Source organism: Typopeltis vanoorti, chromosome 24, assembly GCF_054136105.1.
Source record: "Typopeltis vanoorti isolate ZY-2024b chromosome 24, IOZ_Tvanoo_1.0, whole genome shotgun sequence".
NCBI classification, from domain to species: domain Eukaryota; kingdom Metazoa; phylum Arthropoda; class Arachnida; order Uropygi; family Thelyphonidae; genus Typopeltis; species Typopeltis vanoorti.
In genome coordinates, this window is record NC_143572.1 from 41,287,517 (window position 1) to 41,311,701 (window position 24,185).

The window sequence follows — 24,185 nt, forward strand, 5'->3', positions numbered from 1 at the left end:
AAACATACAAAACAAATGCAAATCAAGTTTTTAATGACATTAAAAGCCAATCAATTTGAAAAATCACATATATAGCACAACAGGTAGTAGCTAACTTGCCTATCATTTGTAGCGTATGTATCATATATTGCATGGACATATTCTTATTTTCTGTATCAGGTAGATGAATTTTTATATTTGAATTTTTTTTTGCAGAATTTTTAAGTAAAATGCAGATGCTCAAACTTTACTTGATATTTATTCAGAGAATCAATAAAATCATTGCTTATTTGAGAGATGGAAGGGAGAGGATATTTTATAGTTTTGTTGAGTGGCTTTCACACAAAGCAAAACAGTATGCTTACAAATAGATTACAAAATCTTCAATAAGAACTACATAATTTATAATGAGTATTATTTTTGCCAATTTATAAACTGTGTATATATCAGAAAAACTCTGTGATCACTGAAGTTAAAGTTTTTCTTTTGTTTTCCATCCCACCCCCTTCTGAAAAACAATGTTTCTATACATCTCAAAGATGGCCAGTTCTTCCTTCAATGCATGCAAACAATATAAAGTGAAAGATTTTTCAAGTACGAGCTAAATGCAGTAATGCTTTACCATATAATTCCAAATAAGAAATATAAGAACATGATTCCACAAATGTTTATGCATTCTTCCATTCTATCAGTTTCTTACCTTTACCCATTTTAACAAATCCAGTTTAATTTTTTTGGAATGATGCAGGGTAAAAAATAAATATAGAAACAGAGCTGCTAAACTCTGGCATGCAATTCAAAACCTGCTATGTATTATAGTCTATCATTTTACTGAGGAATAACAAAATATTCCTTATGTATTAACTATAGGGCAAGCAGAAATGTCCTCTCACCATCACCTAGGGTGGGATATATGTCCTCTCATCCTGCCCTTGACCATGTGGCAAGGCGAGAGGCATATATCCCACCCTGTCACAGTATCCTGTTTTTGTACCAGCATATGCATCACATATTATACTTTGTTCTTCAATTGTAACTATGTTACAATTATGTTAAACCATATGCTACATTTACTGTTAGTGATTTTATTGTAATAAACAGAATTTATGTAATGCTTGAAATCAGTAGTGTGGCAATTTGATTAACTGACGATTATGAGCAAATAGCAGGTACACCTTCAAATTTTTGAATATGGTAACACTCAACAGGATGAAAGACAAAAGACTGTGCTAAGCGAATTGTGTTTGAAGAAAGCTCTTTTCGTGAAGGAATAAATTTGAAAACTTGGATGTCTTGCAGTGTCTCAGACATCATCTAGATGACGTATGAAAGAATTATTGGAAAGCTTAAAGAAGGCCAAGAATTACTGATATTGACAGAGTTTGGAATCTCACATAGCATTGTATCCAGACTCTGGGCAAGGTTTCAAACCAATGGAATGTGTTCCAGATGTTTACTAAGAGGTTATCCTCTACCATGGAGCATGAAGACAGATTTTTGCTTATAATAGCAAAATGTAATCAACACACTACAGCAGGTCAGCATGCAAGTTAGCTCCATTTGAGCACAGGTATGCAGATATCTCACCTGTCAAGCCACCTATAACAAGTAGGCCTATATGCATGTACTCTGCATCTCTTCATCCACAGCTCATTGTAGAGCACGTTTTCAGTAGTGGTGTATCCATAAAAATTGGACAAGACATCAATAGGCTAATGTACTCTTTACAGATGAGTCATTTTAGTCTTTCCTCCAATTCTAGATGACACTTGATCTCCCCTGAAACTGCTTACCAAGAATGTTTTTGAAAGGGATAAATACAGCAATGCTGGGTTCATGGTGTGGGGAGGCATTATGCTTAATGGATGCACCAAGCTACAAATGCTGTAAAACGGAACTGTGGTAAAACATATTGCAAGAATGTTTTCAACATCATGTTCAATTGTTCCATGGTGCTGTATGTGAAGATCATGTTCAATTGTTCCATGGTGCTGTATGTGAAGAATTCATTTTTATTGATGACAATGCCACATCTCGTCATACACGAGCAGTGGAGATACTTCTGGAGACCAAGGATATTAATCAAATCGAGTAAGTAGCATGCTCCAAGATCTCAAACACATAGAACATACTTGGGATGCAATAGGGAGGCGATTGCTGCTTGCAATTCCCCTCCAGAAAACAAACAAGGCCTTACCCTCACTCTGAAGGAGTGGGTCATTTTGCCTAAAGAACTCACAAATCACTTGGTGCTAAGCATGCACGACATTGTGAAAAATGCATTGTAGTTCGGGATAGACATGTTCCATACCGAAATGTCGCTCCGAATAGTTTTTGGTAAGCACTGTACATTAATTACTTAATTTTGTCCTTAGGAAATCTAACTTTTACCAAAATGTATTGCAATTTAATTTTACAAAAATTATAACACTTTTTTGCTTAATATTAGTATATTACACAAAATTTATTAATTAATTTTTTTTTTTTTTTTTTTATATATTTATTAGTATGCTGTAAATAAATTTATGTCCACATTTGGCTGTAGTCCTGAAATTTTTTTTTTCATATACAGGTAAAAATGTAGTTCATCCTTAGCTTTTGGACACCAGTGTATTTTAAATAATAATACTCTGGAAGTCAATACGACAGCAAGAAAGGATGGGATTTTACCAAGTGTTTTAAGATAATGTTTAACACGTTCACTGCCAACTACGAGCATACTCAGAGTTGGTATACGAGCATCACAAGCCAACTACGAATATACTCATATGACGCTTACCGCCGGCAATGAGATTACCTGTACTGACCTTGAAGTGAAAATGCTTGGCGTGCGGAGCTAGCAGCGAAAGTGTGTATACTCGTAGATGGTATATGAGCCACACAAGCCAACTACGAATATACTCGTATGTCGATTACCGCCGGCAACGAGATTATCTGTACTGACCTTGAAGAATTGAAATTGCTTGGCATACGGTAACAAACTATGCCCGAGTAGCATGGCAGCAAACGTGTTAAGAAAAGTAATTGGCAATTTTTTGACCTTATTGTTCAAAGACAGCAAGATAGTGCCACTGCATAAAGATAGCAGCAGAATGAAGATGTCAAACTATAAACAAGCTTGTATTTCATTAGTAGTCATTATTTTGGAGAAATTAGTGAGAGAATCGTATTCAAAATTGAATATATGTTGGTAATATTAAAACGTCAGCATGATTTGTTAAGGTGTTTTGGTAATCTTCGTGCCTTCTTTAATATAGTTAAAAGAACAGCTGACGAAAAGGCATATAAATCCCTTTCCTCGTTAGCTGTCATTATATATTATAAGCTGATATTTAAGTTGTAACACATGGGTTAGATATCAAGGCAAGTGAACTGAATTGAAAATTGATACCACCCTCCATACAAAACTGTGATAGATATCAGTTCTGTATGGAGGGGTGGTATCAAGGAAAAGAAAGATCACAAGCTGGATCCAACAGGATCCAGTACTGATACCTTTGCTTTTTAATTTTTATATCATTGATACTGTCAATGTAGAAAGATATTCTGTTGCTTGCAGAGAGAGAGAGAGAGAGTGAAGTTTGGAAGTGTTATTAATGCACTTACAAAGTTTGTCCGGTAGTCATTTTTATTATAGTAGTGTATTTAGTTTTTTCTATGTTTGGAATAGGTAGTTCTTGGGCCATGTGAACTATGTTGATATTTCTCTTTATAGATATAGAAAGTTTTTTTTTATATATACACACATACATATACATAATAAAAATAGTTATTTTTATATCAAAAGGTAGAAAAAAAATATAAATAGAACTCACCTAAAGATCGAGGATAATAACATTTGAATAAAGTAATTAAAAATCTAATCAGATCCATATCCTATTTAAAATAATAATAATAAAAAAATAAATATTATTCACAAGTAAGAACATTTTAACAGTTTCACAACAAAAAATAATCACAAAAAAAAGGTCATCAATATTTTAGAAACTAAAATACAGATTATCATTATTTTATCTTTTAAATACTACTGGGTTTAAGGCTGTATTGAAAGGGATTTATATAACACTCGTGTTAGTGTACTTTACTGTTTTTCTTAAAATAATAAGTATATTACTGCTGATTTTCATGTTTTTATTGCATTTCATACATTTTGTAGTAGATTTGTTGAGATATTGCAATATTAATGTAGCAGATATTAAAATATAAAATGGATTCAAATATGTACAAGTACAATAATTAGCAACAAACAAGTTTGCTATACCTGAATAATAAATTTGAGAATAGGAATTCAAACAGAAACATGCCAATAATTAAATAAATGAGAATATTGAAAATGAATTAAGTTTCAAAATCTCAACACTAAAACAAATTATCTGACAGGTGACTCTTGAATTAGTAGTCTTATTTAGAAGCACAGGAAGGGTGAGAAAGTGAAACAGCAAAAGGAGAAACAAATTAATGAAAGAGGTAAGATATTGAGTAGTTACTTACCTGCTTCAGTACTTTAAACATAACATGTTATATGAAAAATGTGTTCCTCACCCCCGAAATTATATGCAGATTTGCATAATAGTGCTTTTGTGTGAGATAACCTGACAATTTATAATCATGGTACTGTGGTTTTATAGTTCTAAAAGTGTTTGCTACAGTTTTTATCATGATTAATGTGGAAGTGCTCATTAATATTACAAAAATGGCAGTAGTTGCAGTAAAGAAGCATATGCCGACAGCACAAAAAAGTTTCAACTTTAAGATCAAGTTTTTACCTGGACTTTTTTGCAGTGGATAAGATGCAAAAATTGTTTCCTGTATACATCCAAAAATGTATAAGATTTATGGAGTGTTAGACGGAATGATAAAAAGGAACATATTACAGTATGTGAGAAGCGTGACGAAAATCAGCAATGACAAGACAAGGAAAATAGGCAGAAACATTGAAAATATCAACTGAGTTATGAATGGAGAACCAATAGGACAAGTAAAACATTTTTGCTAGTTAGGCATGATTTTTAGTGAAGATGGTAAATTAAATAAAACAGAATCAACAAAGTCAGCATGGTTGGAAGTCAACTGAATAAAATTATATGGAATAAGAGTGAAATTAGTTAAAACACTAAATTAGCTGTATACAAGACAGTGTTCAAACCAATTTTAACTAATGGATCTGAGAGCTGGGTTAGAAATAAAACACTTGACCAAAGACCAGAGACCACAGATATGAGTCTTGAGAAAGATTAGGGGCGTGAACAGATAGCATCAATGGCAATATATTAAAAATGAGGATATTAGGAAATAACTTGACATTTGTTAGCATCCAGGAATGTGTTAGTAGAGTTAATCTCAGGTGGTATGGTCACTTAAACAGAATGAGAGAGAGGAAAGATTAGCAAAAAAACAAAGTGTTCTCTACCAAGTTGGCAGGAAAAACACCCAGAGGAAGACCAAGATATTATATGGATTAATATACTAAAAAGTGCCTTAGAAGACAGAAATATAAGATCTGATAATGTTGGAGTCTTGACAGATAACAGATTCTGAAAGTTTATTTTTCACTTGGTCAGACTATAATAAATTTAGTTTAATCCTTTATCCAAGTGTGTGCAAAGAAAGTTTAAGCCTGAAAGTATCTTCAGGACTGGGGTAAAGTGGTACAACCACTTTGTTTGCACACACTTGGATAAAGGATTAAACTAAATTTATTATAGTCTGACCAAGTGAAAAATAAACTTTCAACATCTTTCTCTAAATCCAGAGTAATTTAATAAAAAGGTGGCACACCGTTTGGCAGCTCCTATAGGAGGAGATGACCTTGCTAATGCTTCTGCCTGGTATCTCCACTTGGGCCTAGCTCCCACTGAAGAGACCTCAATAAAGGTCGAAACTAGTCTGGGTAGTGGCCCTTCCCTTAATGTATAACATTATACATATCCACAAGGAGATGTGTTTTGCATTATGGGAGATACTGAGATAGGAGTGTTGGTAGCTTGCTTCACCTTTGCAAGGTGTTGCCTGGGGCAACGCCTTGCAAGTCCTGAAGATACTTTCAGGCGCAAACTTTGTTTGCACACACTTGGATAAAGGATTAAACTAAATTTATTATAGATAACAGATTCATTTGGAAGAAATTGTTGATAAGTTAGTAATGATGTAAGTTCTTCATGTAGTACTATCATAATATCCTGTACTACAGGATATTATGATAATACATGTCAGGAATTTGATGATAATAGAAGAAACATGGAAGAGCTTATGCAAGAGTTAATGAAAATGAAGCATCAAATTAAATGTATGGAGGAGGAAATTGAATGCTTAAAGAAGAAAGAGCATAAATGGTGTAAATGACAAGGAAGTTAATAATGTTAGATCTTGAATGATGGCTTGTTCAAGAATAGAACTGCTCCATTCAAGATTTAACAAGAGAACAATATCAAGCAAAAGCACACTTGTACTCTTGGCAAAGCAGACATAATATGTGAAGATGCAGATATTAATCTTGCTTAAAAGGGAATTAAAATATAAAAGAGGTTGAATCTAAAATTAAAATGAAATCGAAGGAGGAAATAAATATGAAATTGTACTATGTTTAAGGTTATTGTCTAAAATAGATTGAATCTTAATTTGTCAAAAACATCAATGTTAAAATACGGCATGTATAAAGTCATGTATCATCGTGCGAATGAAAGTATAAAGGTTACAGTTTGACCACCAAAGATGACGTAACAAGTGATGAGTAGGCATTCGTGGAAGGTGCAAGAAATTCGTGTTCCCTGAAAAAAGTGATGTGCGTACAGCAAGGAGGTGACGTCACTCAGTGACAGCAAATGGGAGTGTCGTAGACAAGTTTGGAGTGCAGAAAGAGGGCACTATAATGGTGTTTAAAACGATTCACATTGTTGAGAGGAACCTTTTTTGCTTCCTTTTATGTTTTCCCTTGGTTCCTGCGGTGTTCCCCAGTCACATGTGCCCTTCCCATGAGTCTCCTGCTTGAATTTCCCAGCGGATCAGCACGCCTGATAACCGACAAGACGTGTGAAGATGGTAAAGTGGCAGCGTGTTTCCCCATTGATGAGCAATCCAGGTCGAAGAAAATATAGCACGAGATGATGGCGGTGTTCGAGTTTTAGACCATCAATGTGGTTCTAATTGATGAGAAAGCAGCAAAGGATTCCTTTGAAAGTATCGAGTTAGAAGCGGCAACGTTAAAAGTTCGTAAGCCCAGAAGAAACAAGTGGCTAAATCGGGACGAGAACGCGACTCCCACGTGGCAGAAATCCATCGTACAGAGGGACAATCTACAACAAATAACAGACGGAAGGATCGAGAAATCATCTAACAAGGTGGTAATGTACAAACCTTCCCTTTTATGAGTTATCTATTAGTGACGAAGGTGTAAAATGGACAGAGTTTAGAAAAGAGATTTTTGAGACAATTTCCTGTGTTATGTTAATCGAATTAGACTGGTAGTCTACGTTCATAAGTTGTCTAGACCAAGTTTAAAGCGTATGGGTCATTAATAGCAGTAATCTAGTTTAATACCGACATCCATGTTTGTGATATAGATGAACATCAGATTCTCATGAGTGTGTTTGAATAGCCTGTCTGTTTGATAATTATTACCCTGCTTTACTTGTACTATAGTATTAACCTTGATTTGCTTGATTATGTGTTGTTTAAATTGTAATGTTCTTAGGTAAATAATAAATATGTTTTCCCAATGTATACCTAAGTTTGTCCAAGTAAGAGATTGAATTTTACCACTCACGAAAATATCGAACCTATGTTTAGAGGAAAAAAGGGGAATTTAAGATTGTCAAGGCCATGACTGTATACTGAACACTCAATCTACCTAACTACTTAATCTACATAAAGGTATTACTTGAATTCTGGGAAAGTTTCTTCGGATAAGAATTTTTATCCTAGAGTTCTGACTGGCGCAGCATAAACAAATAAATTTCGTCAGAACTTGAAGAGAGAAACGGTCCCAGAAAATCAGTTTAGAAGCCGGATCTCAGTAGGCACAAAGAATAATAGAGGTAAAATATTTAAGAAAATGACTTAACAATAAGAAGCAAATATCAATCATTAAAGGTGTGATAAAAGATAAAGTGCGCACGACATGTTTTACAGATGGTACAATAAAACGAATATCAGAAATGCTTTGCATAGGAGGAAGGAATGGGAGTCAGAATTAATGGTAGTTAATTATGATCGATTGAGGTCACAAATGACCTCAATAATGCGACAAAGAATGTGGAAAGGGATTTGAAGAAGTTTTTACAGGAAGTGAAGAATAACAGTGTCAATGAGAAAATAGTTTGTTGCCCAGATATGACAGTAGTGAACTGAGAAGGAGAGCAATGATAATGAATGACAAAATGGCAAGATTGCATCAGACAGAAAGTGCTCAATTTGTGAATGTATAAAATGAATTCAAATGGAAGTTAGAATGGTTCAAAGATGATGGAATGCATTTGGTGTTCGTCATTTGGAGCAATTGTTTAATAAGAATGCACAGGTCTATACAAAATTATTATGACTAAGAGTCGGAGAGAAGTTGAGAAGTAGATTTGGGAAGACGGAAAGAGGATAGATACAAAAGGTGAAGAAGTGATTATAGCAGAGCAAAGTGACGCATTGCAAAACGGTGGGAATGATAAGAATATAAACGAAAATCAAAGTCCGGATCAGGGAAATGGAGATGATCAGAAGAAAGACGTGCACTATAGCAGAGAGAGTAAAGAGTGATTGTGTTGATGAGATGACTTCAAAGAGTACAGAATTGTTATGCTCATATACTAATGTATGGAGCACCAGAAATAAAGGGGTCGAGTTTGTAGCATTCATTGAATCAGTATGCCCAAAAATAATTGGCATAAGTGAAACTTCTTTGAGGATGATATACTGTCAATACTTGAAATGGTAGGATATAAAATTTTCCGAAAGGATAGAAAGATGAAGAGAGGAGGGGGGGGGGTATTGTTAATGGTAGCAGAGGAATTGTGTCCTTCAAGAGGTGAAGTAGAAAATAGTATGTGTCAAGATTTTGAAGATGTTTGGTGTGAAGTTGAGATCAATAGAATAGTATATCTAATAGGATGCTATTATAGGCCAGGTAATGCAGAGTAAATATTTAAACAAATTAGCTGAGCAAAAAGGAAAATGATTCTAATGGGAGATTTTAATTATAGGAATGTGGATTGGAAAGAAGAGATCATGTTTAGTAACAAGGAGAGTGAATTAGTTGAATTTCTACAGGATAACTATCTAAAGAAGTACGTGATGGAAGCAACACGAGATTTATCAGCATTAGATTTGGTGATATCCTCACAGGATGCAGTTGTGAATGAGGTATCAACACTACCACCTGTTGGTGAAAGTGATCATGAGATATTGGTTTGGAAAGTAGTCAAACAGGAAAAAGTAGTTATCAAGAAGGTCTATATGTGGAGCTATAAGTATCTTTGTAGTCAACTAGCATCAATATATTGAGTTAATGAATTGTGTAGAAAAGATGTTGAGAGTGCATGGGAAATGATAAGGCAGTATCTAACACAAGCAATGCATAATTATATACCAAGAGTTAAGTGAAGAAATAGAGTAGGAGTGAGATGGGTGAATGGTGAAATCAAGTGTAGTGTTACAAAAGAAGTTATTTTGAAGGAAGTACAAGAGTTTGCAGTGAACAGATGCATGAAGAATATAAAGTGCAGGCCAGAAAAGTGACAAGCATGGTTAAAAAAGAAAAAGTAGAATATGAGAGGAGACTGGCCAGCAAGGTCAAAGCTAATCAGAGGGATTTTTTTCTGCTATGTGGCAAGCAAAAGGAAAAATAATCATGGCAGGTTGATGCTGGTGGATAGTTATGGCAGCAGAATAACCATAGCAAATGATATAGTGGAATTATTTAATGAACAATTCTTCAGTGTATATCAACAGTGGCATGAATGATGTGGTGCAACATGTAAAAAGGAGACAAGAATTAGGAGAATTAAAGGTGAAAGAATCAGAGGTGGATCAAGTGTTGCTCAGGTTAGATGATAGTAAGGCTGTAGGAATGAATGACACATCCCCATGTATTTTTAAAGAATGTGCAAGAGTTAGTCATGCCCTTGTTCCTGGTTATTTAATAAGAGTCTTGCAGTGGGTAAAGTTCTTAAGGCATGGAAAAAAGGCAAAAATAATACCTCTCCACATGTTTCAAGAGCAGAAATTTCCAATTATAGACCAGTCTGTGTGTTTGCAGTTATGATCAAAGTGTTGGTAAAATTGGTTAAAAATAGAATAGAGGATTGGAATGACAAACATAAGATTCTTTAAGATGGTCAGCATGGGTTTGGGAAGAGCAGGTCTAGTTTTAACAATCTGCTTATGTTTTCTCTCGTTATGTCCAAGCAATCTGTTGGATTTATGCAAAGCCCAAGAATATCGCTGTAAATGTATCAGATAAGGGAGAATCATATACAGCGATATTCTTGGATTTTGCAAAAGCATTCAATAGATTACCACATAAGTAGGTGTACAAGCTGCAGAGGATAACAATAGATTATATATTGCTTAGATGGATCAGAGATTGGCTCTCAGAACAATACCAGCAAGTTGTGTACAATGGAGCTGTCAAAAAAGGAAGGTGACTAGTGGCATGCCTCAGGGTTCTGTTCTTGGGCCCCTACTGTTTAACTTGTTTGTTAATGATATTTCTTGTGGAGTGACTGGGGATCTTCAAATGTTTGAAAATGATGCAAAGGTAGGTAGAATTACCAAGAGTAGTGGTGATATTAATTCTCTACAGGAAGATTTGAATAAGCTTTTAGCTAGGACAAATGAGTGGGTTGCAGTTTTAATGTTAATAAATGCAAGGTGTTAAACTACGGGATACAGACACATAAGGCTACATATGCTATTGGTGGAGCTGTACTTCAGAAAGTGTATGAGATTTGAGATCTTGGAGTGATGGTGGACAGCAGAATGAAGTTCTGAGTGCACACTGCACATGTTTGAAAGATTACACATCATATATATAATAAAAAGTACACTGACATCTAGGGATAAGGAAGTGGTGGTGAAGCAGTAATATAAGGCATTTGTCAGACCACATATGGACTACTGTGCTCAGATTTGGTCACCTACTTTTCATTGTGATGTGGAAACACAATGGGATCCATAGATGAATAACCAAAGTAATATCAGGACTCTGGAGTGTTGGTTATGAAGAGTGCTTGAGAGAATGTGGATTACAGAGGTAGGTGGATAGGAGGAAAAGAGGAGATATAATAGAGACCTTCAAGTTAGTTAAGGGATTCTATCAGATTAATACAGAAGGAAACATAAAAATAGTGGATGTTAAGATAGGAAGAATGAGAGACTATCCCAGGAAGTTGTATAGGGATGTTGTGAAGAAGGGAGTGAGGAATAGATTTTTTTTTATTTTTTAAACGGAGAGTTGTTTGTGAGTGGAATGCATTGCCTTAGTGCATTGTGAATGCAGGTAGTGCAAATAACTTCAAAGCTCATTACGACAGACATGTTGCTGGTTGAGTTTGCCTCCCAAGATAAGTGTCGACTCCATGGAGGTTACCAAATAATAACAATAACAACATGGATCACTTTATGAAAAAAATGGCATTAAATCCAATAGCAGAATAAGAGATATTAAACTCAGCCCGTTGTTTTATAAGGATGTAGTAATGGATTTATTTACTATTATTACAAGTCTTCAGGAATAGCTAAATTTAATAAATGTTGTGACAAATTTGGCATGAAAATCAGCAATAAAAATATAAAAAGAATGAAAAAAGAGGAAACTGCATTCTCAAAGGAGAACATATAGAACAAGTTAAAACACATCTCTACAGACCCAATTTATGCCCTTGAGGTGCACAAAACCTGGGTGTTTAAGGACGAAGAGATAGACAGAAGAACACACATTTAACAGGCATAAAGACTTTGCAAATAGGATAAACTGCCCTGTCATATAGACTTAATTAAACAATAATAGGCTTAGGTGTTGGTAATTATTCATAATAGTGCTTCATGGTAAAGTTATCTCTTAAGTATATGACCAAATAACCAACCCTGGATGGGTAATTGTATCAACAGACTTCTGATATAGTACTGTATAGGTTTAGGTTCTAAATTTGGTTAACTGATCCTTCAAATATCCAACTATTAAATTGATAAATGAAGATTTACTCTATAACACCAGAAGAACAAAATAAATAATTTTGTTGTTTTTGCTGGCTTTTAAACCAGCATTTTCAGAGCACAAATTATGACTGTGGCAGGACACACACAGTCAGATTGTTGCAGAAACAATTTAAATTGTAAATGAAAAGGAACTAATGTTCTATCAAGGCATCTTCAAAAGGGAAGATAAAAAAAATGAAATTAATTCGGAAAAGTCAATCCCCATACTTACTGAGGATAAGAGTATTTCATAGCTGATACTCATTCTAAAAAAGTCTCAGATCTATAGCAACTTCTATGTAGCACATTTGCAATGTGGTTTTGTGTGAAAGAGCATCCAGCACATGACCTGCCAGCCCTGATTTGTGCCATTAAAATTATTACAAATGTAGTTCTTATGTTCTTCAATTTAGATGTTAAAAGATTGACTGGCTAGGTAAATAGGCTTCCATGATGTGCAAGAGAATGAGGTTAATTCTTTGGAAATGAATAAAGGTGAGAAAGATAAAGGAGAATGGATAAATGCTAGCTGGAATGTGTAGTTTGAAAGTGAAATGAAGATTATATAGAACTTTAGCAATCTGAAAAAGATTGCTAAAGTTCTTCATAATCTTCATTCCACTTTCAAACCACACATCCAGCTAGCATTTATCAGAATTGCCTATATAATTGACAAAATACAGCCATTGGTTGCATGCTCCACAAAACTGATCGCCAAGAAAAGTAAGACTCCCCGTTGCGAGATTTTGCCTTTAAAAGTCTCAAAGATTTCTGTGTTAAGATTTGTTATGAATGCTTAAATGACTACATTCTAGAGTGTGTGTGTGAAAAAAAAACAAGGATAAAGAATCAAATAGACCCTATAAACAGAAAAGGATAAAATGAACCATTCGGTAATAATGCAGTTAATGTGTAAAAGCAGCTAGGAAAGGAAGAAAGATGGTTTCTTTTTCTATAGTGAAATGCATTTTTGGATGCTGGCTGCTTAAATGTGCTTAAAAAGGGGTGTTTAAATACTAGTTGTGCACTATTCACATGTCTTGCAGCAAATGAAAGATTAAAGACCATTTTGATAATAAAAAACATTCTCTTCCTAGACCAAGGAAAGCATGATAAAAATACATGATTAAATAAAGTGATAACTATTAATGTTTGTAAAATAACATACCAAATTACTTAGGCCAGAGTCAGTACAGTCTAATATAACAGTTAAAATACTGTTATCTGCATCTTTAAGCATCTTCTCCACCCAAAATATCAAAAAACGTCGCAAGTCTTGCATATATTCTGGAATCCGATGATGATATTTTACTTGTAACATCACTGTCAATTAAAGTACACACAATTTTAAAGTATATTAATTAATATTTGTCCTTTATATATTATTTCATTATACTCAGTCTCAATTAACTATGGTAACAGAATACATTACAATTAAAAATATGGTGACCACATGTCATGTTGCTATGATACAGAAAAGAAAGAGAAGGAAAGGGGAGAAAAACTGATAAATATTATCTGAAATATAAATCATACTTGACAAGAAATTATATTCTTGTTCAATCCTTTACCCATACTTAAGCACACAAAGTTTGCATATAAGATATTCATATCTAGGCTACTTGTATATAGAGGCTGTTTACTTCACATCAATTACTTTAGTATTCCATAATGTCAAGCACACATTTCTTAATGCATAGCAATATGCATGCCTTTCATGTCTGAAAGACAAGGATGTGTGCTTTGCATTATGGAACACTAAGGTAACTGATGTGAAGTAAACAGCCTCTATATAAAAATGGCCAAGTCACGAAGATACTTTACATGCAAACCTTGTTTGCTTACACTTGAATAAAGGATTAAACAAGAACATAAGTTCTTTCAAGTAAAATTTACTTTTTAATCAAGTAGATAAAACTTTCTACCTCTTAAATATAATTAATCCCAAATATTGCCTTGTACATTTTTTCTATCTACTGACTGAATACAATAATGGAAGTTACAAAATGATTTTAAAATAAATTTAAAAGATTCCATATCAAATACAGCTAGAATAGTTCATACATATATGTAGTTATAAAACCTAAATATATAGGATGATTGTGAGGAATAAAAAATGTAAGGACTATGATATAACAATACACAGAAAAAGAGGAAAGAAGGGAGAGAGAGAGAGAACGCTGAAGGAGTAAATGGGAGGTAAGGGGTTAAGTAATAATTTTTGACAATGCTACAAACATACATATGAGCATCATGACTAATATTAAATATTAGTCATGATGACAAAGTTAAATATTTGGCATTTCATGCTGAAAGTCCAGAATGATAGCAGCAATAATGTGTAGTGAATAAGACCGTTTAGTGACAACAGTTTATCTAATTTTATGCACTACTAAACAGGGTGCCAAAGAATAACACAGATGTGCTACCTCAGTAATTAATGATAAAAGTAAGGTTTCTCACAGTTTGACCATTCACACACACTAGATATAGTTCTATCTCCTGCTTCAGAGAGGTATCATTGTCATAAAATTTTATGTTTTATGAAAAAGTTGTGCTCAAGCAGGTATTGGCTATCCATCACCACTGGAATAGACAGACAAATCCTTTATGTAGCTGTTTAATTTGTTTTTTTGAAATGGCAATTTCACACAGGACATTTCAGAACCTATAACACATCAGTGCTGTGCAGAAGGCAATAAACTTAACAGTCTATTACTTTAATTTGCATAAAAAATTATTAATACTTCATAAGAAAAACCACTCATATTGAAGTTGTCTAGCAATGCTACTTTTGCAATACTACATTATACACATTTCAGTATCCTAGCTATGCCAAAAATTTTCCATGCCCCATGCTGTGTTCAGCTGAGACATTTTAAATAGGACTCTTTTCCTCAGATGATATTCCTCACCTACTAAGTAATGCTGCTGGAGGAATATCACTTGAAATCACAAGGGCAAGTCATTTGTATTCAACAAGTAAGTACTTACTTTAAAATGCATAACTGATTATAATAAAATTATGAATGATTTGTGGTTTGATTTACACTACATGAAAATGAAGTGAGGAGAAATTATAAAAATGAAAACATATTCTAAAATACAGAGAGAGAGAGAGAGAAACTTGAAGATTGGTAAGATAATAACTATTATAAAAACTGAAATAAAAATACAATAAAAAAGTAAAATAAGATGGGAATAAAATATAGTATAAGTAAAAATAACCAGACGCTGAACCTGATGCATGTGATTTTCTAGTTATGATGCTTCTAAGCGTCGTGAACGTGCAGTTTTCCCACACCAGTCTGGCAAGTGGTTATCCTGTGTGAAATGGTTCATTATGCTGGATGTTTTTTTTTTTGTTAGTGCAAGCAGATTTAGTGATGGCTGAGCACAAGGAACAGCATTCATGAAATTTTGTTTTCTTTTGGGTAAAACTGCAGCTGAAGCTATTGTTATGCTTTGGCAAGCCTTTAAGGACGACACTTTAGGTAAAGAGCAGGTCTACGAGTCGAAATATGTTTCTGTTTCAAAAAATGGAAACATGTCAGCTGAAAACAAAGATCTGGTTGACCTTTGACAAGTATAAATGATGAAACATTGAAAAGGTTTGCCAGGCAATCAATGAAGATCGTTGAAAGCCTATTGAGCAAGTTCCTGAAGAGACAAATTTGTCATGGAATTCATGTCAGCAAATTTTAACAGAAAATTTGCAAATGAAACATGTGTCTGCTAAAAACAATGAAAAACAACATGTCGGTTGTTCTCCACTCTCTCAATCTCTCTTCATGTGACTATTTTTTATTCCCACAGATACAGAAAACCATGAAAGGGAAGCGATTCACTAATGTGGACAAAGTGAAAGAAAAGTTGCTGGAGGCCATAAAAGTATTCCAGTTGAACAGCTCCAGAACTGTTCACAGCAGTGGGAAAAAAACATTGAGACAAGTGCACTGGCTCACATGGGAAACTGTTTTGAAGGAGACTAGAATATGGTATTATAAACTTTAATAAAAATTTTAAAAAATAATAATTCTGGTTATTTTGGGGTACTCCCTTATATATAGTAAAATTTTCAAATAAATGCATCTCATTCCAAATGAGAGTATTTCTGTAGACATGTGTACATTACTTTTACTTTCCATAACGAAAACATCGAAAAGGTTTGCCAAGCAATTAATGAAAATTGTCAAGATTCAAACCCACAAAATCCTCATTTGTGGGTCTGAATCCTGCCACATGTTTTTGACTGTCGGTGAAAATACTAGTGGTGGTAGTTAGCAGTAGATGGTGTTGGTGTAGTTGTGATTCGTTGTAACTGGTGGATTGAATGGTGGAGACAGAGCTCTAAAGTAGGAGCCTTCCCTAGATGAGTCCTTGGACTCCGTCGAGGTGTCACGTAATAATAATAATGTACAAACAGTACATGTCATTTACTTGCTCTGCTTATATTCATTATGATGCAAATCCAGAGACCCTCTTATGCATAGAATGCAACTTCTCAGTCCTGTTAGTTTGCAAGAATAAGAAAATGTTCTATGCTTGAAATGCTTCAAGCATAGAAAATGCTTTAACCATTTCAAGCTTCAAACATTTCCAATCTGCTATAAAGCTAATAAGTAAAATGGAATCCCATTTTTTTTTTCAAAGCCAAAATGGGTGTAAGTACAACTAAGTGCATCACTATGACAAATACTATTATTATTATATAGAATTATATATGCATAAATATTATATAATATTATATAATATTTATGAGTGGAGCGAGTTCGATGGGCAAAAGGATCTACGTAAGCTGTTCTATAAGTAATAAGACTATATTTATAAAGAAAACAGATTGCCTTTAATCGCCATCATTTACATGGTCTTTTTCGAAGTAACCTGTGAGACGCGATGCATTTGTCCCAACGTTGCGTCCACTTCTTAAACACAAGTAAGAGTCCGTTTTTTGAGAGTTCTTTCAAACTGCCTCCGCAGCTTTTGCACATGCTTTATTGCTTTCAAAATGGCCGCCTCTTAGTAGTTTGAGCTGAGGAAACAGCCAGAAATCGTACGGTGCGAGATCAGGACTGTATGGAGGGTGTGGTAGGATATCTGTGTTGTTCTTCTGCAAAACGTCCACTACACAACCAGCAATATGTGGCGTTGCATTATCGTGGTGCAATAAGAAGCCATTCTTCAGCAATGGATGCTTCCTTTTGACGTGCTTGATAATAATCACTGCTGTGTTGATCATTGTTTCTGCGATGGACGTTGAAGGTCTTCCCTCACGTTCAAGATATTCCACATTTTGCCTTCCTTCCTTAAAAATTTTTTTATGCCAGCGAAAAACACTTGCCCTCGACATTGCTTCATCGTGGAAAGCTTCATGTATCATGTTAAAAGTGTCCGATGCCGATTTTTGCAAATGCACATAAAACTTAATCGCATAACGCTGTTCCAAGGATGCTTCCATTTCGAAGACTCGTCGCACCTTGTAGGTGCGCCAATGAGCACTTGCGTTTAGTCACCTGACACTGGCACATCAGCCTGTATATGCCATCTATCAACCTCTTTTGTTAATACATACAGCAACATTTCTTTATTCCACAGACATTAATATTGTGATGAGTGGTTTTGTCACAGTAAAATTAGTCTTATTACTTATTGAACAGCCCATGTATATAAGATGGATGACTTGCATTTGAATGAATTCAGTGTAAGGAGACTTGAAAAACTGTTGTTGAATGAAGTGGATGTGCAGAATCAGGGAAACTAGATTTATTAAGGGGGGGGGGGAGTAGATATGCAAAACTTAGGGAGCCAGTTGAGTGTATGAATGAGTATAATATGCCCGAGCAAATAAGGACAACAAATCAGAATGGGATAGTTAGTATAAGGCATCAAGGTAGAGATGGGGTTAATGGGGGGTCTGAAATTCATGTACACTAATGCTAGGAGTATTAGGAACAAGAAGGAAGAATTTTTGGCCATGATTGTCACTTCCAGAGCACAGGTTAATGGCATTAGTGAAACATGGCTGACTGTAGATGATATAGCTAGTGGGATTGAATGTGATGGGTATAGCATGTTCAGAAATGACAGGGAAAATAAAATGGAGGGAAGTAGTATTGTTGATGATAGCTGATGAGCTGTAGCCAAGGAAAATAGAAGTTGAATTGCAGGGTAAAGAAAAGAGCGCATTTGAGGCCATTTGGTGTGAGATTGTGGCTAGCAGAACAAAATATATAATTGGGTGCTGCTATAGACCAGGTGATGGAAAAGATGGTGGAAATAGTATGCACAAGCAAATAGAAGAAATGAGTGGAAGGAGGGTAATTATTATGGGACATTTCAACTATGGTCGCATTGATTGGAGTGAGGAGAGGACACACGGTAGGAAGGAATTAGATTTTATGCAGTTATTAAGGGATAACTATCTGCGTAATTGCATAATTACCTAGTAATTGCATCTGAGGATTTGGCTGTAACAAATATGACCACATTGCCACCAATTGGTGAGAGTGATCATAAGGACTTGTGACTTGGCTAAAGGTGTGGAATTTACAATTAAGACAGGGTACATGTGGAATTATAGGGCTGGTAAGTATGACGAGCTCAGGAGTTTGATTGGTTCAGTGCCATGACATGTACAACTGCAAGGGCTAGAAGTTGATAGTGCATGGGAGGCAGTTAAGAAGTGTTTGCATGAAGCAATGGATGACTGTATACCTAGAGTCCAAATAATAAATCAAGTAGAGGTTAAATGGATGAATAACACCATTAAGCTTGAGCTGCAAAAAAAGAAACAACTATGGAGGGAATTTAAGGAGAAACGTGACTGGCAGGCACATGAACGGTATAAAGCGCAGACCAGAAGGGTAATGAGTGTAGTAAGAAAAGCAAAAAGGGATTACAAAAGAACATTAGCCATGCAGGCTAAAGAGAATCCTAAACAGTTTTTGATATGTTACAAGTAAAAGAAAAAATTTATATGGCAGAATGATTTTAAAGAATGCCAATGGTAGGGAGGTAACTGAATCAGTTGATATAGTTGAGTTACTGAATGAGCACTTTGCAAGAAAATATCATCCAGGTGGTGACATTGCAGAAATTAATGAACCAATAGATTATACAGGAATTGTGGTGAATGAAGTGGAGGTGAGTAGTCTATTGCATAACCTCAATGTCAATACATCTTCATGTACGACATGAGCTGGTATACCAGCTCATGTGGTACGTGAAGCGGCTAAAGAATTGTCAGTATCCTTTACCATTTTGTTTAATTTGAGTCTCCAATCTGGGTTAGTCCGGAGGAGGTAAAAAGAGGGGAAATAGTTCCATTGCATAAAGGAGGTTCCAAGACTGCTGTTGTAAATTACCATCCGATCAGCATATCAGGAATCATTGTCAAGGTCTTGGAGAAATTAGTCAAGAAAAGAATACAGGCTTGGATAGATGAAAATGGGATATTGTATGGGGGGACAACATGGTTTTGTGAAAGGTAGATCATGCCTCAGTAACTTGCTCATGTTTTATAACACAGTGACGGCTGAACTGGATAAGGGTAATGGGTTTATAGTGATTCTACTAGACCTTGCCAAGGTCTTTGACAGGATACCACATGGAACTCTAATCAGTAAACTGGAGCAGATGGGGATGGATATAGGGTTGGTGAGATGGATAGGAGGGTGGTTGATGGAGAGATACCAGAGAGTGGTTTATTCAGGAGTTGAGTCCAAAAGATGGCTTGTGACTAGTGGTGTGCTGCAGGGCTCTGTTCTTGGACTACTACTTTTCAACTTGTTCAATGATATAGGAAAGGATCTGAGAGGAAGTGTTCACTTGTTTGCTGATGATGCAAAGTTGGATAGAGCAATTGTGAGTGCACAGGATGTCGAAATTTTAAAGGATGATTTGGATAATTTGGAGGACTGGGCTAGGGAAAATGGGCGTTAATTTAATGTGGCAAAGTGTAAGGTTATGCATTTTGGGGTGAAAAGAATAGCGCTTAAGGGTCAAAGCTGTATAACTGAGAGGTCAGAAGCCCTGGTCGGTTCTCTGCATTCCTTTAAAGGCTATGTGGAGGTCTCCTAATGTCCAATCCTCACCTTCTCGTGGTGCACCCTGTTGGGTATCTACTTGGATACTGAACGGACGAGGATGGGCTGGCAATTTGGGATTTAGCCGACCAAATTGTATTCTTATTGGTTAAACCAAAATATAGAATGATGGTACAACATGACAAAATTTCATGCCGGCTGGGGCGTCGCCCGGTTAAACAAGGCCCCCCGTTGTTTTCGCCAGGGAACCAGGGCGAACAGCGAAAAGTCAGCTACTGGAACAAATCTGAAAATAAACCCCAACTCAACATCACCAGAGTTAAAGATCGGTACTATCAACGTAAGAAGCCTGAATGGCAAAGAAATGGAGCTAGCTGAGGAATTAGATAAGTACCAGATCGACATAATAGGGGTGACTGAAACAAAAAAGACCAAAACTGGTGAGCTCTTTCTGAGCAATAAATACAAAATGTTATATTCAGGCAATGACAATCAAGGAAAAGAAGGAGTAGCCATAGTATTCAACACAAAATACGAGGCTAATCTTCTTGAATGGCAGGCAGTCTCAAGTAGAGTAATGTGGGCAAATATGAGAATGGGGAACTGGACAATGAGACTTATTTGTGCCTATGGTCCCACAGAAGGTTCTACTAAGGTAGAAGTGGAGGAATTTTTTGAGGCTTTAGAAAAAGCAACTGACACAATGAAAAAGGAAAAATTGGTCCTTGTTGGGGATCTAAATAGTAGAGTAGGAAATGATTTTGAGACATACAAAAATATTTTGGGAAAATTTGGAGAAAAGAGCAAAGCTAATAATAATGGCAAATATCTGTTGGATTTCTGCTCAGGACATGGACTGGTCATTACTAATACCATGTTCCAACATAAAAATGTGCACAAATTCACATGGAGAGAAGAGGCTAGGAATAAGAAAAGTCTCATTGACTATGTTATTGTTGATAGTGATGTTTTCTTCCTGGTGCAGGACACCAGAGTGTACAGAGGATTTGAAATTGGAAGTGATCACTATTTAGTCTTGAGCAGGATAAAATTGAATTTCATATTGAAAAGAATAACATGTAAGAAAGTTTTAAAGCGAATAAAAGTTGAGCAGCTCTCAGATGTGAACTGTAGACTAAAATACACAAAGATTATTGAAGAAAAAATGAAAGAGTTTGAGAACAGGAACCAAACCTTGGAGATTCAGTGGCAAACTCTGAAGAAAACATTGATTGATTCTGCCAGAGAGGCATGTGGTGAGGTTGTTTGTAAGGATAAAAAAATCAGAACTCCCTGGTGGACACAGGAAGTTAAAGAGGCAGTGAAGGAAAAGAAGAAAGCATACCAAAAGTTCCTGGCAAATAAGTCAGCTTTTGCTCTTAGAGAATATAGAGACAAATGCAAGAATGCTAAACACTGTGTAAAACTAGCTAAACAAAAGTCATGGGAGGACTTTGGCAAGAATATAGAAAATAAATATCAAGAAGGTGGCAAAATATTCTGGAGGTTGTTGAAGAAACTTAAGAATGGAGGAAAGAGTGCTGTAAAAGGAATTAGAGATGATAAAGGTGACATGAAAACAGGAGAAAAAGATATCCTTGAAGTATGGAGTAATTACTTTGAAAAACTGCTAAATGAAACAAGCAGTGATGACAGCACAGTGGTAAAAAACACTGACCAGGCATGCAGTCAGGAATACATATCCATACTTGAAGTAGAAAAAGCCATCAAAGGCTTGAAATGTGGAAAGGCAGCAGGAGTAGATGATATTCGACCAGAAATGCTGAAGTATGGTGGTATAAGAGTATTACAGTGGCTGCACTGCATAGTTCAGAAAGCCTGGACAGAGGGACGAATTCCCGATGATTGGAGTAGAGCTCTCATAGTACCCATATATAAAAAGGGAAATAAAACTGAATGTGAGAATTACAGAGGTATTTCTCTACTGAGTGTTCCTGGCAAGATCTATGCAAGTATACTTGAGAAACGGTTGAGAAGAATTGTGGAAGAAAAGCTTGGTGAAGAACAAGCTGGATTCAGGCCAAATAGAGGCTGTCAGGATCAGATCTTCACTTTACGACAAATAGTCGAGAAAGCATGGGAATATAACAAAGATCTGTATTTAAGTTTTGTCGATCTGGAAAAGGCATATGACAAGGTGCCAAGAGAGAAGCTATTCAATACGCTGCAGTTATATGGTGTGAATGGGGCATTATACCAAGCAATACTTAGTCTTTATTTGAGTTGTAAGTCAGCAGTCAGAATTGAAGGAAGTACAGGAAGATGGTTTAATGTTAAATCTGGTGTGAGACAAGGATGTACATTATCCCCTCTGTTATTCATTATCTATATGGATCACATTACGAAGGAAAGTGGTATTAAACATGATATCAAAATTGGAGATGTTAATGTCAGCTCTTTGCTTTATGCAGATGATGTTATACTTCTAAATAAATCTGCTACAAGTCTGCAAGATTCTCTGACTAAATTGAATAGCTGTTGTAATAGATATGGTATGAAGGTCAGCAATAAAAAGACAAAGACAATGAAAATAGGCAGAATCATTGAAAATGTCAACTGTGTTGTGAATGGAGAACCTGTGGAACAAGTAAAACATTTCAGCTATTTAGGCACGATTTTTACTGAAGATGGTAAATTAAATATAGAAATAGACAACAGAATCAGCAAAGCTGGTATGGTGGGAAGTCAATTGAATAAATTCATATGGAATAAGAGAGAAATTAGTCGGAACACTAAATTAGCTGTATACAAGACAGTGTTCAAACCAGTTTTAACTTATGGATCTGAGAGCTGGGTCAGAAGTAAAACACTTGACCAAAGACTAGAGACCACAGATATGAGAGTCCTGAGAAAGATTATAGGCGTGAACAGATGGCAACAATGGCAATATCATATTAAAAACGAGGATATTAGGAAAGAACTTGACATTGTCAGCATCCAGGAATGCGTTAGCAGAGCTAATCTCAGGTGGTATGGTCACTTAAATAGAATGGGCGAGGAAAGATTAGCAAAACAAGTGTTCTCTGCCAGGGTGGCAGCAAAACGACCCAGAGGAAGGCCAAGATATAGGTGGATTGATACGATACAAAGTGCTTTAGACGATAGAAATATAAGATCTGATAATGTTGGAGTCTTGACAAGTAACAGACTGATTTGGAGGAAAATTGTAGATAGGAAATTAATAATGATGTAATTTTTTTCATGTAGTACTATCATATCCTGTACACCCCTTGAGGGTACATGGCAGGAATTTGATGATGATGATGATGAAGAATAGCAGCAGTATATCACATTGGTGGAACCGTACTCCAGGAGATTGATGAGGTCAGGGATTTAGGAGTGTTGGTGGATAGGTAATTGAAGTTTAGGGGGCACATTGCAAAAGTGGCTAAATCAGCTCATCAAATCACTTGGCTTCTGAAAAATACTTTAACATGCAGAGACAAACAAGTTGTTGTTCCTTTGTATCAAGTCTTGATAAGACCCTATCTAGACTACTGTGCCCAGATATTGGTGCCAGGATTTCTTCTTGATGGGGAGGAGGTGGAGAGGATCTAATCAAGAGTGACCAAGATGATAGCAGGTCTGTGGAATGAACCTTATGAGAACAGGTTGAAGATTTGTGGGTTGCAAAAATTGGTCGATAGGCAGAAAAGGGGTGATATGATTGAGACATTCAAATTACTGAAGGGTTTCTATAAGATTAATTCAGAAGATATTTTTGAGAATAGGACTGGTGGTGAGAGGACTAAGGGCCATACATGGAAGCTGGGCAAGAATGTAGTTAGCAAGGGTGTTAGAGTTAGGTTTTTTACTTGGAGAGTGGTGAATGAGTGGAATAAGCTGCCAGAGTCTGTTGTGGGTGCTATGTGAATGAGTTCAAGGTGAGGTATGATAGATACTGTGTGAATGTCGAATAGTTGTTCTTGACATGATGTTAGGGCCTACCTCGATGAG

General features: G+C 35.7%; 1 protein-coding gene across 1 annotated transcript in view; it reads right to left on the bottom strand.

Moving 5' to 3' along the window:
• Nucleotides 1-24,185, bottom strand: part of LOC150093127 (motile sperm domain-containing protein 2-like) — a 227,228-nt gene that overhangs the window by 101,108 nt on the left and 101,935 nt on the right. Inside the window, exons 5-6 of the mRNA XM_090414158.1 lie at nucleotides 13,331-13,485; nucleotides 3,795-3,855 (exon numbers count right to left, since the gene is read on the bottom strand). Coding sequence (XP_090270284.1) covers nucleotides 3,795-3,855; nucleotides 13,331-13,485 — 216 coding nt within the window. The remainder of the gene's footprint in view (nucleotides 1-3,794; nucleotides 3,856-13,330; nucleotides 13,486-24,185) is intronic.